A 16410-nucleotide genomic window follows, 5' to 3' on the forward strand; every position below is an offset into this window, starting at 1 on the left:
GGCCTTCCAGGGACCTCTGGAGTTCCCCACCCGGGGGCAGCTATGATTCCTCCCTTTTGCAATTCACATATTTATTTGCTGGGGTTCATTGGGGTTAATTATCATTGTGGTTGGGGTGGGGTGGGAAGGAGCCTTGCCCCAGCCCCAGGGCCTGGAAGGGGATCGTGAGAATCAGAGATAGGTTTGGACACCTAGAAGGTGGGTACTGGGAGGCTTGGGGCAGGGGTGGGGGGGACATGGGGTGGATTAGAATGGCACCTCCCACCAGCAATGCACCCATTTCTAGGCTCCAGGCCTGGGTGGCTGGATCTGTAAGCCTTCCTTGTCTTCTGCCCATTCGTGCTACCCCCCCCCCCCAAACCATCAAAGCCCAGTGAGGCTCAACTCCAGGAGGCAAGCGGCATTATTCACAGGGGCGGGGCCGAGCACTCTGGAGGACAAGTGGCCAGGCCGGGGCTCAGATCTTGATCAGCTGAGAGTGGGACCGGCATCCCAGGTGCGCTTGGCTCCAGCAGGGCAGGGCCACACCGATGGACTGTCAGCATCAGCCTCACCTCCAAGGACCCTGGCCCTGGCCCGCCACAGCTGCCTGTGCTGTGCATCCCACCTTCTAGGCCACCAGCCGCTCTGCAGGGACGAAGCCAGGTTGGTGATGGCCCAGAGGGGCAGGCCAGGGAGTGAGACAGGTGAGGGAAAGGGGGCCAGCCTCGAGCGGGGATGCTGCTGAGGCTCTGAGACTGTCAGCCTGTCCCCACCTGGCGGGAAAGGACACTGAGACCCAGGCCACCTTTCCAAGTTATAGAGCAAGCTAAGTCCTTAAAAATCCAAGGCTGGAATTGTTAGCCACCCAGACTCCCGACCGGTGAGGTTTTCCAAGGATCCCTTGGTCCCTCTCACCGTGTCAGGTCAGCACCACAGTCCAGTGTGTGTGAGTGACTTTGGAGCATAGATTAGCCTGAAGGGTGTGTTGTTGGGCCTGGTGGGGCCAGCGCCAGGGCTGGAAAGGGAATGAGGGCCACGATTCTTACACAGAGTGGAGGCGACTGAGAACAGTCTACTGTCTACTACACCAGGGCTCTGGACTCAAACACACCCACGTTTGTTCTTGCTGTGTGACCTTAGGTGAGCTGCTTGACCTCTCTGAGCCTCAGGTCTCTGACAAGGTGATTTGCAGTAGATGAGGGTGATACTACCTAGCTTACTGGGTCGCTGGAGAAAGTAATAAGATCACTTCTGTACTACGGATATCAATGGACCATAGGGCCAGTGCTCACGGTAATGGCATCGCTAAGCCATTCCTTGTGCTATGGTAATTATAACATTATTGTTATGCTGAATATTGATATGACTGAAATCTAACATCTATTGGCTGGGGTTCAGGGGCATGATGCCTCCTCCCACTTCTGTTCTACAATACTGAACAGGCTGTACAGAAGGTGTGGGGACCAGGGAAGAGGGAGTTGCAGACAACCTGGCATGTGGGTTCTCGGTGCTTCCAGCTCAGGGATGCCCAGGCCTGGCTGATGCCCACCGAGCCCTCCCCATCCCCAGATTCCTGTCGACCAGGTCCTCCGCCTACAGGGTGTCACGACCTGAGCTAAGGGCTTCATATAGTGTAGCCTCCCAACAGGCCTACAACGTGGGGTTTGGTTAGCTCCACTCACAGGTGGAAACTTGGAGGCTTGGAAAGGCAACTTAGCCTTCCCAGCAAGTGGCACAGCTCAGCATCCCAACTGGACACCCCGGCTCAGGAGAAGTTGCCCACCCAGGGCCCTGGGGTTCTGACCCCCAGCAAACCAGTCACCCAGAGAGGGTTTGGGGAAAGTTTGGTGGGAACCCCCGATTCAAGATAAGGGATGGGATGAGGACAGGTGGTGTGGGTGGCTGGGGCTTCAACCTTCCAGGCTAAAGGAGCTGGGGCTCTAAATATAATAAGTGAGAGAAGGAGTTGAAATATAGACCGTAGACAAAGTCCTGGAGTCCTCTGTGAGTGTGTATGCACACACGTGCACACACATACACGCACACACGTGCACACGCCCCTCTCCCGGGAAACTTGGCCCTGAAACGAAGATCAGCGAGCAAAACCACAGACACATACAAGCACGCTCAGCTCACAGGAGAGCTCTGGGTCCACTGCACTCACCCTGGGCTTGCATAGAGTCAGTGCCCTCACGCCCATCACACACACACACACACACACACACACACACACAGGCGCACACAGTGGAAAGCAGTCAGTAGTAGATCTCGAGGCTGAGCAGGAGTGAGGTAAACAGGAATGGAGGAAGAGGGGGAGACAGTGAGTCCGGCCTGTCCCCCCTCCCCCTCCCCAAATGCTGCCTGCTGAGTCCCTGTTCTGACCTGGGGAACCCACGAGCTGCCCTTGTGCCAGGTGAGAGCCTGGGGAGGTGGCTCAGGGAATGGCGTAGAAGGAACCAGGGTTTGGGGTTTGAATCCCACAGCCCTGACGCTTGTGCTCTTAGGGGCTTGGAAAAATGACCCAATCGACATGAGTCCTGGTTTCCTTACCCATGAGGCGGGGCAATGATGCTGTGCTCAAGGGTTTGCCGTGCCTGGTATGTGAAAGTGCTCTGAGAAGACAGCTAGCAGGGAGTGGCAGTGCAAATGCACCAGAATTGACACCCTGGTTTGGGCGCTTGCTGGCGGGTCATTGGCTCTCCTGAATCTCAGTTGCCCCATCTGAGAAATGGGGCTAGTAAAGAATGCCTTCCTGCCCTTGCCCACTTGAAGAGACTGTGAGGGTGCTGTGACTCTGTGGAAAGGGGGCAGTGGTGTTGGGGATCAGGGGTCAGACTGGCAGCTACTGTTGGCCCCGCCCCCTCTCCTCCCAGAGCAAGCCCCTTCCCCTGCCCACCAGGGCCCCATCAACTACTGTTCAGGGTCCAGAGGAAACGCTTCTCAGGAGTGTGCATATCCAGAGCAGGGAGAGGGTCCCACAGCCCCCCAAAATGCCCATGCAGACCCACGTGGGCCCATGGAACAAAGAAACCACAGTGAGAGAAGGTAAAAATGAGATTTGTAGCTTTAAAAGCTTTCCAGGGCTCACCACACTGGCACGCCCCGAGGGCCTTTCTCTAAAGACCAGGCATTAGGGGCTCTGAATGGACTTGCCAGAAGTTTCCCTACCTCGGTCTCCAAACCCCATCAGACTTAGTCATTCAGCTATAGAAACCCGGGGAGCAGCTGGTCCAGAGTGCAGCTATGCAGAGTCAGACAGACAAGGAGTCAGGCCCTGTGTGTGCTCTTACTGGCTGTATGAGCCACACAGCAACCTAGTGTTCTTGAGTCTCGGTTTTCTCCTCTGTCAAATGGGTTAATTGACCCCCTGTAATTATTAAATGAGGCTGTCGTGTGAATTCATAGCCATCACAGATGTAAAGTGCTGACATACAGCAGGTGCTCGATAAATGCTCACCATCATGATGAGACATGGCACAGACAGGAGCCAGCCTGTCTGGGTTGGAGCCCTAGATCCACCACCGCCAGCCTTGTGAGCTTGGGCACGTTTTACAAACATCTCTGCGCCTTGGTTTCCTCATCTGAAAACCAGGAATCACAACAGCCCTGGAGACCATGTGACTAACACACTTGAAATGCTTGGGTCATACTGCGTGTTACTACTATTATGGATGGGAGGTGAAACTCAGGTCAGAGACCCGTGCTGTGTGCCTGCTGGGTGCCAGACAGCTCTCATACAGGAACCCCAACAGAGAACCCACTTCGCAGATGGGCCTGGGTGGCTCAGTCGGTTAAGTGTTCAACTCTCAGTTTCAGCTCAAGTCATGACCTCACGTTTTGTGAGAGTTCAAGCCCCACATCAGGCTCTGCGCTGACAGCACAGAGCCTCCTTGGGATTCTGTGTCTCCCTCTCTCTCTGCTCCTTTCCTGCCTTTGCATGTGCACCTGTGCAGTGTCTCTCTCTCTCTTTCTCCCCCCACCCCTTAAATAAATAAACTTTAAAAAAAATGGGGGCACCTGAGTGGCTCAGTTGGTTAAGCATCCGACTTTGGCTCAGGTCATGATCTCGCTGTCCGTGAGTTCGAGCCCCATGTCAGGCTCTGTGCTGACAGCTCAGAGCCTGGACCCTGCTTTGGATTCTGTGTCTCCCTCTCGCTCTGCACCTCCCCTGCTTACATTCTGTCTCTCTCTTAAAAATAAATAAACATATTTAAAATTTTTTAAATTTAAGGAAGGCCATTACACGTCCATATTAAGGAAGAAGAAACACAGTAGTTAAGTGACTTGACCAAAGTCATTGCTTTGCCGTGGCAGGTCTGGGATTTGAACCCATATGCATAGTCGCTATACTGCCCATGTAGTTCAGGCATGACTTCAGTGGTTTTAATGCTGGGTTCCGGGAAACCTTAGGGATCCCTGGGGGGGTGCCTCGGGCTGCTGAGTTTGAGGTGTGGGGTGAGGAGAGGAGGGGCCTTTAAGGACAGGCTGGGCTCCAGAGTTCTGGTTCAACCTGAGATAGGACCAGGACCAAGATGGGGAGGGGGACAAGGAGCCTGAACGCATGGGAAGACAGATTGAGAGAAAGACGCCAAATCTGCTCCTCTCCTCACACTTCTGACACCAAATGTGGGCTTTTCCCCACACCAACAACCAATTCTCCAACACTGGGCACCAACCAACCTGTAATTTGATTCCATTCTGAAATTGACTACGGGTTAGTGTCAGACTCCACAGATCCCAGGGTTCAGTGCCACAAAGACGCCCTCACTTCCTGGGTCCCCAGGCTACCTGCACTTCTGCCCAACTTGGCTACAAATTTGGGGGTTCCCAGAACCTGCCCCTGAGCCTCAATAACTTGCTAGAAGAGCTCACAGAGCTGAGAAAAGAGCTTTACTTACATTTATCAGTTTGTTGTAAAGTGTGTTATAATGGATCCATATTAACAACCAGATGAGGAGATACATAGGGTCCAGAAGGCTCCTGAATGCAGGAGCTTCTGTCCCTGTGGAGCAGACACTACTCTCTCATAACATGAATGCATTCATCAACTCAGAAGCTCTCTGAACCCTGTAGTTTAGGGTTGCTTATAGAGGTTTCATTATGAAGGCATGATCAATCATTAATCCAATCTCCAGCTCCTCTCCCCTTCCCAAAGGATGGAGAGGCACTGAAAGTTCCAGGCTGCTAGCCATAGTGACAAGTCCCCATCCTGAATCTGTTCTGGAGCCCACCCAGAGTCACTTCATGTGAACAAAAGATATTCCTATCACCCAGGGACTTCCAAGGGACTCAGGAGCTCTGTGTCAGGAGCTGGCAGCAGTTACCAAACATACATTTCTTATTATGTGACCAACAGCAAGGGAGACAGAGGTCTAGAAAGACAAGGCAACAGAAAGAGGGGATAGAGGAGAGACTGAGCAGGTGCCCTGTGTTACAAGGAGAGATAGGGCAGAGAGACCAAGGGATAGGGGGACAGAAAGGGGGACAGGCAGACTCCCTAGTCACGACAAAATGCTTCAGACCCTTGCTTCCCCATCTGGGCCGGCTTTTACCCTCCCACACAGCCCCCCAGCATCTTGCCCAGTGGACCCACACCCCAACTGGCCCTCTCTCAGCCCAGCCCCTCAGGACAGGCGGGTCAGCCCAGGTGCTTAGGCCACTGAAGTTGCCAGCATCCTCCCCCCACCCCGCCATGCCAGCCTGAGTCTGGCATCTGCCTAGACCAGGCACGACCAGGTCAAGGGGACCCAACACCAAAAACAACTCCCACCAAAGGATACAAGTGCTTGGGGGGGAGGGGCGGGGGGGCGATATGCCATGGTTAGGCATAGTACCACGGAACTTTGTCTCTGAGGCCTGGTTTGTCCACCTAATAGCTCTGTGACCTTGGGCAATTCATATCCCTGCTCTGACCTTCTGTTTTCCCACCCATAAAATGGGGATAATAATCATAATATAGTCCTTGCTTTATAGAGCTGTGGCTTTATTGTGAGGATTGAATGTATATAAAGTAACATAAGCACCTAACATCTTATACGTTCTCAACATTAATAGTGAAAAAACATGAAAGCTTACCTCTGGAGACAGGAGTGGCTGAAGGGACCCAGTTAGGGAGCCTGAATTTTCCTTAATTTACTGGGACCTAAATATGTCACAAAACCTCTCTGATGCTCAATTTTTTCATCTATGGAGTGGGGCTAAAACTCCTCACCCACCTACCTCACAGGAATAGGGAGAGTTTTTGATAAACTCTAACGTTCAGAGAGTAGTACAATGGGGCCAGGCCAATGGACCTGTGATTCTTCCTCCAGAAAAAATGCCCAGCTCCTTGGGCAGCCCCGGAACAACTCTGATTCCCCAGGGATCTTCCCACTGGATAGTGACCCATCCTTATCTAACCGACGATTCCTTAGCCAGTGGCTGATCCTCAACGCCCCCAGTTGGTCGGAACAGGATGCCTTCAGTACTGTCTCCAGGAGCTAGTGTGACGGGTGGGGTGGCCTATGGGGCTCAAAAAAGCAAAACTGCTCTCTGGAAAGGCCTAGAACTTACCTATGGTTGGGGGAGGGGGCCACAGATGCAGTGAGCACCTCATGGGCCCAAGACCACCGATAACTGGTCATTACTAATGGGTATGTACTGAATACCAGGCAGGTGTGTTAAATGCTTTCTTGTGCATTAACACTGCACGATCATTCCACCTCCTAATGATCCATGGGGTTAGCACTGTGAGTATAATAAGTTTTAACCACCTATTTCATCTGAGGAAATAGACCCAGAGAGGCTGAGTAACTTACCCAGGGCCACACAGCTGGGAAGCGCCAGAGCCAGGTTTGCCGCCCAGATCTGGCTGTCTCCGGAGTCCTGCCATGTCCTGTGCAACCCAGGCTTATCTCACAGGTGACACAGGCATGCCCTGGGAGCACAGGGCCGTCGTGCTGTGCAGAACTGGTCTCACACGGGGACAGGAGGCAGCTGACACCATGGAAGGGCATCAGGACACTTAATGCCACTTTGCTCATTTGGCTGTTCTGCTATCTACCGCCAGGCCCTTGCCCTCTGGGCCTCAGTTATCTCATCTGTAAAATGAGGTTGTGCCACATAACCAGAGGCCCTTCCTGCCTGATTCATTCTGACACCTCCATCTCCATCGAATTAGTAATCCCGTTTATGATGTGACTTCAGAACAGTCTAGGGCATCTTAACATGGGGTCCCTGGACCTCTTGGAGCTCCAGGAACTGCCTGGAATTATGAACGAAATTGTATGTGAGTGTTTGTCTGCCCGGTGTGCATTTTTCCAGGGAAAGTGGCCCATGTTATTAGTAGATTCTAATACCAAAAGGCTAAGAGCAATGGATTTTTCTAAACTTTCCTCGATCTAACCTCGATCTAAATTTAAGGGGAATGGGTGGAGAAGGCTGAACCCCTTACCACGTAAAATTCTTCCCTTCACTGTGTTTAAAATCCCCTCAGACTTCCCGCCGCTGCACCTGCTCTTGTGCCTCAGGCTTCCACCCTCGGGCCACACTGACCCATGGAGACCCCAGCCCCCAGTGCTTCGGATTAGCCCCTGCCTCTACGCTGAAGTTCCTATCTGCTGTCTTGTCATTCCGTCCTCACCCCCCATGTCCGTTTCCTGGAACAGCGGTGCCACGACTGGCCGGTCTTTCCTGAGGTAGGTGCAGTGACCAGGATGGCCAGTAGGGGTCGCAGGGTGGCCAACCCTGTGGAGCATCTGACAGAATCCCACCACTCTGCTGGCCCCCTTAGCAGCCTGGGGCGGGGCAGGAAAGTGTGGCAGCAGTCAGGAGGCTAGTGCTCTGAGTCTGGATCGTCCCCTTGGTAGGCCTCCGTTTTTCCATCTGTAAAGTGGAGGGAGATGACCTAGAACCCCAGATGGTTGCTAAGCAACCTTCCCGCTGGGACATCCTCTCGACCATTCTGATTGATGCTGGAGGGAGAGAGCTGTCTTGAACTCCCTTTAGCAGAAGCACTTGACCCAGCATCCTTAGGGAATGAAATAAAATGATTCCAGGGCCCTTTCTCAGGCTTGACTGAGCAAACAGAGGCCATTGTCCTACAGCTTAAGGAGAAGCCTTGCCTCTGGGACAAAGGAAGGTTCTCAATAGGGCTGCCCCAAGAGCTGCCTGGGGTGGTGAGGGAAATGGGTGGCCTCCCAGGGTGGGCTGGGGCCTTGAGATGAGGGCTTATGGGGCCTGGGTGATGAGTGGTGGCCTCCTTGGGTACAGCTTCTGCCCATGTCTGGAGAAGGCCAGGCAGGCCCCATTGGAAACGGAGAAAGCTGTCCTTAGCAGCTGCAGCCTGGACCATCCCCCCCCCCCCCCAGCTTCCAGCTTGCCTGTCCCCATTCTTCTGAACACTCCCTCTCCCTCAGCTCCAAATTCTGGGCCCACAAACAGCAGGGTGAAGACCCAGGGATGAGTGAAGGCCCTGCAAGGATGCATGGGGGTGGGGCATGCCCAACCACCCATCCCTGGACCCCCTCCAGGGGGCCCATGAGGACCAAGCCCCCTTCGGTACACAAAGACCTTCTCCCTCTCCCACTCCCCAGTGGTTAAAGAACGAGACACAGGTGTGACAACGATACGAAACATTCTCTACAAAAGTTATAATGAGCCTGCGGGAGGGGTACTTTGTGCGGCAGTAGGAATCCCAGAGCCTGCCCCACCCCGGGAACTGAGAGAACGGGGAGGAGGCTGAGGCAGGACACAGGGAACAGAAGAGAAAGGGCAGCACCTGGGGCTCTGAGAAAGTCGAGTCGGCACTTGGGGGCGGCCCCAGGCCCAGATGACAGGGCAAAGGACTGGCATGGGCTCAGGGTGGCAGCGACAGGCCACCAAGCCCTCTTTGTGGGAACGGAAACCGCTCCCCCGTCCCCCTCCCCCAGCACAGACACAGATGCAGAGGGAGGCCTGTGGCATTCTTTGGGTGTCCCCTCATCTCCTGACCTAGCCAAGGGGGCCCAGGAAAGAGATGGGAGCTGCAGTGGTGCTCCCGGTGGGAGCGGGAGGGTCAGGGATGCGGGTCCGGGGCTGGCCTCCTCCCTGGTCTCACTGCCATCACAGAGCAGGGACACATACTGAGCTCCTGCTGACCTACCTACACAGAACCTCGCAGCTGCCCAGCCGCCTCCAGACCCGGAGGGAAAGCCACCAGCCAGCCCCCAGCACAGACACACATGCACAGGGCCCTGGGGCCCTGGGGACAGTCAGCAGCTTAGATTATCCACATCCCCAGGCTCTTCCATGTCCCAGGACTTGCCCAAACTAGGCTAGACACCCAGCTGAGGCTGTTGGCAGATGCCTTCCTCCAGCCCAGGGCACGCCCGCCAGGCCTCAGGGCCATAATACTGCAGATTATTGCTCTAGCACCTTGCATCTATTGGCCTGACCCTCTGGGGTCCCTGGAGGGAGACCAGGCTGGAGGCAGGGTGAGGAGGGCAGAGTCAGGCCAGGCCCCACCACCAGGTGAGCTGGTGAGGGTGCCAGTCACCCCCACTTCATGCCAGCCTGGCGCTCCAACTCCCGGACATGGCCAATAGGTGAAGGAGAAGGGGGCTGGCTTGGGGCAGGAGTGGGGACCCAAGTCAGGGCATTTGGCTGAAGAGTCTAGCCAGGAACCTCCTCTCTGCGGCGTGGGGGGAGTGGAGGGAGCCAGCCCAAACTCTTCCCTTCACAAAAATGTAAGAAGTGGGCAAGTCTCCAGCCTGAGCACAGCAGGACCCTCAGAGGAGGGGTGGGGAGAGACAGTGGCCCCTGGGACAGGCCATGCCCCCTCCACACACACTCCCATCCAGCTCTAATGGGTATGTCGTCTATCCCCTGGGGCCCCAGGGGTCCCCTGCCCTTCCTCTGGAGCTGGCCTCCCAGGAATCCACATGTCCTTTAGGGCCATTCAGACGGGAGTGGCTCAAGGGCTCCTGGACCCCTTGCTGGTACCTCCAGACTACACCTCCGTTGCGGAGTGTGGACAGGCTTTCAAGGGAGATGACCCACACGGTCTTTGCTCCTGGGGAGGGGCCGGGGGGGGCTTCAGGGCTGGCGACCGTGAGGACCTCGTGGCCTCACGGTGGGTTGTGGCAACTCGCAATTCATTTGGTCTGGAGAGAGGAGCCCCCTGTTACCTGGAGAGAAAGACACAGAAACAGACTTCAGGTAAGGGCTTTCAAGACATCATTTTAAACCAAGACCAGCCATTTGGACGACTGACCCTGTCCTGGCAGGCCAACGGTCAGGGATGGGGACATTGGCCTAGGGGTGGGATGCCCTGAGAAAGGGATCGGGGCAGGGACGGCCACCAGTGCGATAGCAGACTTGAGCTCTCCCTGACAGCTTTTGAACGCGACAACTCTCCTTCCATGGGAGTCACCTAGTCCCCAGGCTCTAGAGCCACACAGACCGGGGATCAAGCAGCAGCAGGCCCTTGGGGTGAGCCGCTCAAACCCTCTGAGCCTCCACTTACTCCCCTGGAAAATGGGGATGATACAGCCCCTGCACCCAGGAGCTGGGGAGGACTCAATTAAGGGACACATGCAGCGGTATCTCCAGCACCCAGTAGATGGGAGGGCTCAAAACATCCGGGCTCTGATTACTATGACTACTGGATCTCAACTGTCCTAAGACACCCATGTGGGGGCATTTTGATTATCTCCAAAGTCAAGGTGCATTTTACATTAGCTGTGATAAGAAGGCCTCCTCCCTTGTCATGAAACTGGCAGCTTCGTTTTCAGAATTGGGGGTAAACAAATTCAGTGGGACCTCTTGTAATGGATGGGGACTTAGATTTTATGAAATACGGTATTGACTCCCCCCCCCCCCCCATTCCCGAAAAGGCAGATCCCACCCGCAAGGCCTTCTGACCCCTTTTCCCATCCCCCAAAGCCCAGGACACTCACAACTCTGTGTCCTCCAGAGCAGGCGGGCGTTCCAGCGCCTGCCTCCTCCTCCTCACGGCCCCCAGAATCTTCTTGCGGGGCCCCAGGGGGACGCTGATGCTGCGGAGGTCAAGGTCGGAGCACAGCATCAGCGCTTCGAGGTCAATCTTCTCCTGCCGCAGGAGGGAGGCGAAGTCGTCCATGTGCAGAGAGGCCAGGAAGGTGTCCAGCGGGCTCGTCTCGGGCTCCAGGTCCTCATCCAGGCCCAGGTCCAGCTCGTCCCAGGGCAGCTCCTCCCCGCAGCTGCGGTCCTGCAGGCTGTTGGCACTGCCCAGGCTGTCGTCGTCCAGGCTGGGGGAGCTCTGCAGCCGGCCTCGCGGCGCGCCCCCGCCGTCCAGCGCCGCGTCCTCGCGGCCCAGCCCGTGCAGCCCGCTGGTCACGTAGTTCCGGCGGAACACCATGGTGCCCAGGCCGGGCCGCGTAAACAGGGAGTCGTGGCCTGAGTCGGTGCTGACCTCCGAGTGGGCAGGCTCGGCCGCCAGCGTGGCACGGGAGACGCTGTCCTCGTCCGAGAGGAACATGTCCCGGAGCGGGGAGCGGCCCCACTCCTTGGGGTTGGCGTAGGTGCCCTGGCGCACGAACATCACGTCGCTGCCCAGCTGCAGGCCCGAGAGCGAGCGCACGCTCTTGCGGCCGTCCTCGGAGATCTTGAAGGTGCCCTCGCCGCCCTGCTTGCGCCGCTCCAGCTTCCGCTGGATCTTGGCCTTGCCCCTGGCCGTGCCGTGCAGCGTGGCCTGCGAGTAGGGCAGGTGGCTGCCCACCGCCAGGTGCTGCAGCCGGCGGCTCAGGGTGCTGGACGTGAGGCTGGAGAAGCTGAGCGTGTCCGACCGCTCGGCCAGCTCGCGCCGGTAGCGCCGCTCCATGCGCTCGTGGTGCTTGCGCTGCATCTTGGCGCACTCGCGGATGCGCCGCTCCGCCTCGCGGAAGGCCTTGTCCTTCAGCTTGCCCACCAGCTTGGGGTTGAGGCTGCTCTGCTTGGCCGCGATGGAGTCCAGGTAGCGCACGCACTCCATGTGGCCCTTCATGGCGGCCATGTCCAGCGGCGTGTGGTAGTCGTTGTCCAGGCACCAGATGTTGGCCCCGAAGGACACCAGGAAGGAGAGGCAGTGCAGGTGGCCATTGGAAGCTGCCAGGTGCAGGGGCGTGTTGCCCCAGATGTCACACTTGTCGGGGTCACCCCTGCAGGGAGGACACGCGAGGAAGGGTGATGAACCAACACCATGTGGGGCGGGCAGGCGGCACTGGCTGCAGGTGTAGGGAGCTCCCGGCCCGTGTGGGCCGCCCCACGGGCACACCGGCGGGACCCGAGGGCCGAGATGTCTCCTCTGACTCGGGAGACGCCAGGCAGACCTAGACAGAGCCCGGGGGCGGGGGGAGTGGCCCCAGACTCGCAAGGGGCGGGGCGACAGAAAAGGCGGGGCCGGGGCGGGGCCTTCCCCAAGAGAACTGATGGCTGGGAATCTCAGGGGATAAATATTTGATGCCCACAGAGACAGGAGTGAATTATTCATGGAGCCCAGTGGGGAGCTGGCCCAGAGAGGTGGTGGGCCAGGGCGAGTCTGGGTCTCTAGGCAGGCGTGGTGGTGAGTGTGGCTGCGGGTGCAGGGTGCCCACAAAAGAGGAGGAGAGGGTGATGGGTGCTGAGCCTGAGCCCTGGGTGAGTGTGTGTGAGAGTGTGTGCCTGGGCGTGGGCGGGCACGGCCACTTCTGCAGGGAGCAGGGCCAGGCCTGGCAAGGCTGCGTGTGAGAGCAGGTGTCGGGTCTTGGCCTGGGCTGGGAGGGGAGTGTGGGGGCAGCCAGGTCGGAAGGGGAGGAGGAGGTGAGTCTGCAACCTGGGCCCAGCAGCCCTCCCTTCCCGGGGCTGCCCCGTCTTTGGGAGCCCTGTCAGGCAGGCTGGCTTGGGCCTGCCCAGGGGACCCACCCAGCACCCTCCAATCCCCTCCACCACCAGACCGTGCCCCCTTGGGCATGCTCCGGCTGGCTTCTCCAAGCGCTCCCCTCCCGCAGGGGCCTAGCTCACACTAATGAGGCCACGAGGCCACCCCGCAAGGCTGGAGGAAGAATCACCCCCTTGTCTCAACAGTTCCCCCCACACACACAACCCTCTCCACGCTTCTCCTCCCGGTGCCAAGTCCTGCAGGACAATGTGGCAAGGAGCTGCTTGGCATCTGGCCCATGCCCCTTCCAACACCAGCCCTTGTGGTCTGTAGGAGTTTGGGGACTTGGTGCACCGGGAAGCCACCGGTTTCCCCTCCTCCCATGGACCTCTCTGATGGGAGGAGCAGGACGGCAGGATCGCTGTGTGCTCTCTTGGTGTGGGAAGGGGCCGGTCTCGGCTTCTTGGAACACGGCTTAGCTGCCTGGTGTCAGGGGCTGCTCCCGCCTGCTGCCCGCCTGAGGAGCGGGGCCTCGGAGGGAGGGCAAGGGGGCTCCCCAGCCACCACACCCCACCCACCACATGTTCAGACCACAGGCCAGCATCGGGCACCAGGGCCAGCTGGGCCCCTTTTGTCTCCACCGTGATTTCCCAGGGCCCGAGATGCTCATAGTAACCCTCCTGGGGCAAGTCTTCCACTCCTTTTCCCTGGCCAGGCGGCCCAGGTGTCCAGTTCAACCAGGTGACCTCTCTGTAGAAAACTGTGGAGGCTGGGGAAGTTGTCCACAGTGTCATTCAGCCCCGGGAGCCCACGTCAGCAGCCCTGGACCCCGAATTCCTTAATCGCTACCTTCAAACCACTTCCCTGGCTCTGACACCTGGACTCTATGCCCACTCTTCCCCCCAGACAACTCCTAAGGGGGGGAGAGGGAGGCCGTCATGGGGGAGGGGCACAGAGGGAGTTAATGAGGTGGCTGTGTGGAGTGACATTTGGTGCTGTGGACAGTGCCCATAAATCCCGAGAATGAGCTGGGAGAGAGCTGTGTGGGCCCTGGCCTGCAGGGAGGTGCAGCACCGGCCGGGGGGGGGGGGGTGCCCTTTGGACCCCAGGCCCTCCTGAGTAAGGAGCCTGTCCTGCCACCACTTCTGCCCCTTCTCTCCCATCCCCGCTCTTGCTTCCAGGGGTGACCCAGCCCAGGAAACCTCTCCCACCTTCCCCTCACTCTGCAACCCCTCCAGCAATCGTGGGCCCCCAAATCCCGGTCGCTCCCCTCCTAGCCCCACATCCAGGTCACCAGGGTCACGTGCCTCAAGTTGTGCCCCCTCCCACCACCGCGAGGCTCCGAGCTTCCACCTTAGCGCCAGTAGAGAAGAGGGTGGCTCGGAGGAGTGGGGGGAAGGTACCTTGGAGTCTTGGGGACTGCGTCTCAGGGTCTGGGAGGGGGCCCAGGACTCTCTTCTCCCTCCGCCCCCCCCCCCCACCACCGGGCTTAGGCAGGGCCAGAGTGGGTACTCACCCTCGGCTCACGATGAGACGCAGGGACTCCAGGTTGCCATGGTAGGCAGCCCAGAGGGTGGGAGTCATGCCATCCTCGTCGGGGGCGTTCAGTTCCTTCCTGGTGGCCTCTTTGAGGAGCTCCAGGTAGCCGTCCCGGGCCGCCCGGTGGTACTGGTCGTTCATGGCGCCTGACTGGGACGGGGAGGGCAGGGGGCACCAGGAAATGCCCCCCGCGGGGGAGGGCGGAGGGGTTAGGGCTGAGGCATGGGGTTGGGGGAGGGGGCCGGGCAGGGGCCGGGCCGCCAGCCCCCGCTGCGGCAGACGCAGGTTGCGGAGCGCCGGGAGCCGCCGCTACTCCGACATCTGAGCCGCTCGCCCCGGGAGGGGGGGGGGGGGGGAGAAGGATCTCCCGCTGCCTGGGGAGCCGCCCCCGGGCGGCCCCTGGGTCCTAAACACCCTGCTACCGAGCGCGCAGGAGTGACCCACGCGAGGCCTTGCCCTGTTCCAAAAGTGGTCACCTCAGCACCCCGCCCCATGAGGCCTAGTCTGCGGACAGTCCGGAGTCTGTCGTCACGGGAGCCCCCGCTCTGGGGCTCCCGATGTCTCCACCCGTCAAAGGGACGGGCCAAGGGCTGGGGAGGGGTGTCCGAGGGCAGTCTGGATCGCTAGGACAGTGGGCCTAGGAGGGGTCTGAGGACTGACCCCCAGACGGTGAGAAGCACCCTGCGTCCCGGCTGCCACCACCGCCACCGCCCCCCCCCCCCCCACCGCGGGGTCGGGGAGCCGCGCTCCAGCAGGGGGCGCTGGAAGACTGGACGCGGACTCCGCGCGCCTCTGGCGAACTTGATACCCAAACCCGGCTTGCGGCTTCCAGCCGAGCAGAAGACTCCGGGGAGGGATAGAGGAAGGAGGAACTTCGACCACTGTGAGGGTGTCAGGGAAAGGGGCACTGGGGTCCCGATCTTGGGGCAGCAACAGAGGGGCGCGAAGATATAGGGCGCGCCGGGGCTGGGAGGGCGTCCGGGTGCCTGTGAGCCCTCGGGGCGTGTATCGAGCATCATCAGTGCTCGGGGCTCTGGGCGGCTGGGGTCGCGGAGCCCGAGGGCGCGGTGGGCGCCCGGGGCGGGGTGCCCTCTGGGTGTCGCAGTGCGGGGCTGCGCCCGAGCCATGCCGCTCCGAGGTGACGGGACGGCGGGGGCGGGGGAGGGGGGCGCCTCTTAACGGGTAAATATAAATCTTACCTTATCTGGCTCCCGCGCGCTCTTCCCTAAATTCAGCTCGGAGAAAAGATGGATCATGTGAGTGGGGCTGAGAGATTTATGGAGCTGAGCTCCCGCGGCTGTAAATCACCCTGCCCTCCCCGGTATAAAGCGCCCGTCCAGCCCGCTGTGGGAAAGAGGAGACGCTCGCCACCCCCTGACCCCCAGCTCAGCGCGGGCTCCCGGCGCAGCCAGGTGGGTGCCCGGACCAGACGGAAAACGGATTGGGGAGTGGGGAGTGGGGACTTAGGACGGGGTCCGACGGGGCTGCCCGCCGCCGCCTTTCTTTCCCTCTGCCCTCGAGCCAGAGACCCGAAGGGTCGCAGAGCCCTCGGGGTTGACCCGGGGTCCTGTTCGCTCCTCCTCCACAGTGACCCCCTCCAACCTCGCCCAGTCGCCCCTGCCATGTCCGAGGAGCTGGCCCAGGGACCCAAGGAGAGCCCGCCGGCGCCGAGGGCAGGCTCCCGCGAGGTGTGGAAGAAGGGCGGCCGCCTGCTGTCGGTGCTGCTGGCCGTGAACGTGCTGCTCCTTGCCTGCACGCTCATCAGCGGCGGCGCCTTCAACAAGGTAGCGGTGTACGACACGGACGTGTTCGCGCTGCTCACCACCATGATGCTGCTCGCCTCCCTCTGGACCCTCTTCTACCTCCTCCGGACCGTGCGCTGTCCCAACGCCGTCCCCTACCGGGACGCGCACGCCGGCCCCATCTGGCTTCGAGGTGCCAGGGGAGGTGGGGGGGGGGGGGGAGGAAGTGGGAGGCAGGCGGGGAGCCAGAGGCTGGGACTCTCAGAGGAACTGTGGAGTCCGCGTCAAGGTAGGGGGCTGGGAAGTCCCTCCCCG

General features: G+C 59.2%; 2 protein-coding genes across 5 annotated transcripts in view; one reads left to right on the forward strand and one right to left on the reverse strand.

Annotated features, from left to right (window-relative positions):
* The first annotated feature begins 385 nt into the window (after positions 1-385).
* The window catches only part of OTOP2 (otopetrin 2), a 23911-nt gene continuing 7886 nt past the window's right edge, over positions 386-16410 (forward strand). Inside the window, exons 1-4 of one of the 3 annotated variants that reach the window (XM_040456343.1) lie at positions 386-645; positions 7491-7658; positions 15589-15765; positions 15942-16288. In XM_040456343.1, the coding sequence (XP_040312277.1) occupies positions 15976-16288 (313 nt within the window). In that variant the 5' untranslated portion in view covers positions 386-645; positions 7491-7658; positions 15589-15765; positions 15942-15975. Of the gene's footprint in view, positions 687-7490; positions 7659-15588; positions 15766-15941; positions 16289-16410 lie in introns of all 3 variants that reach the window. The other 2 variants (XM_040456344.1, XM_040456345.1) reach the window with 2 other exon arrangements.
* USH1G (USH1 protein network component sans) lies at positions 5949-15663 on the reverse strand. 2 transcript variants are annotated; one of them, XM_040456346.1, is made up of 4 exons: positions 15553-15663; positions 14331-14499; positions 10899-12116; positions 5949-10127 (listed from the first exon to the last, which is right to left on the reverse strand). In XM_040456346.1, the coding sequence occupies exons 2-4, from the start codon at positions 14492-14494 to the stop codon at positions 10124-10126; spliced, it is 1386 nt and encodes a 461-aa protein (XP_040312280.1). In that variant the 5' UTR covers positions 14495-14499; positions 15553-15663; the 3' UTR covers positions 5949-10123. The 2 variants fall into 2 exon arrangements, with proteins under 2 accessions (XP_040312280.1, XP_040312281.1); XM_040456347.1 differs by lacking the exons at positions 5949-10127; positions 15553-15663 and having other exon boundaries at positions 10895-12116; positions 14331-15512.

The sequence above is a fragment of the Herpailurus yagouaroundi genome, unplaced genomic scaffold (genome assembly GCF_014898765.1).
Source record: "Herpailurus yagouaroundi ecotype Mexico unplaced genomic scaffold, PumYag 217, whole genome shotgun sequence".
Classification (NCBI taxonomy): Eukaryota; Metazoa; Chordata; class Mammalia; order Carnivora; family Felidae; genus Herpailurus; species Herpailurus yagouaroundi.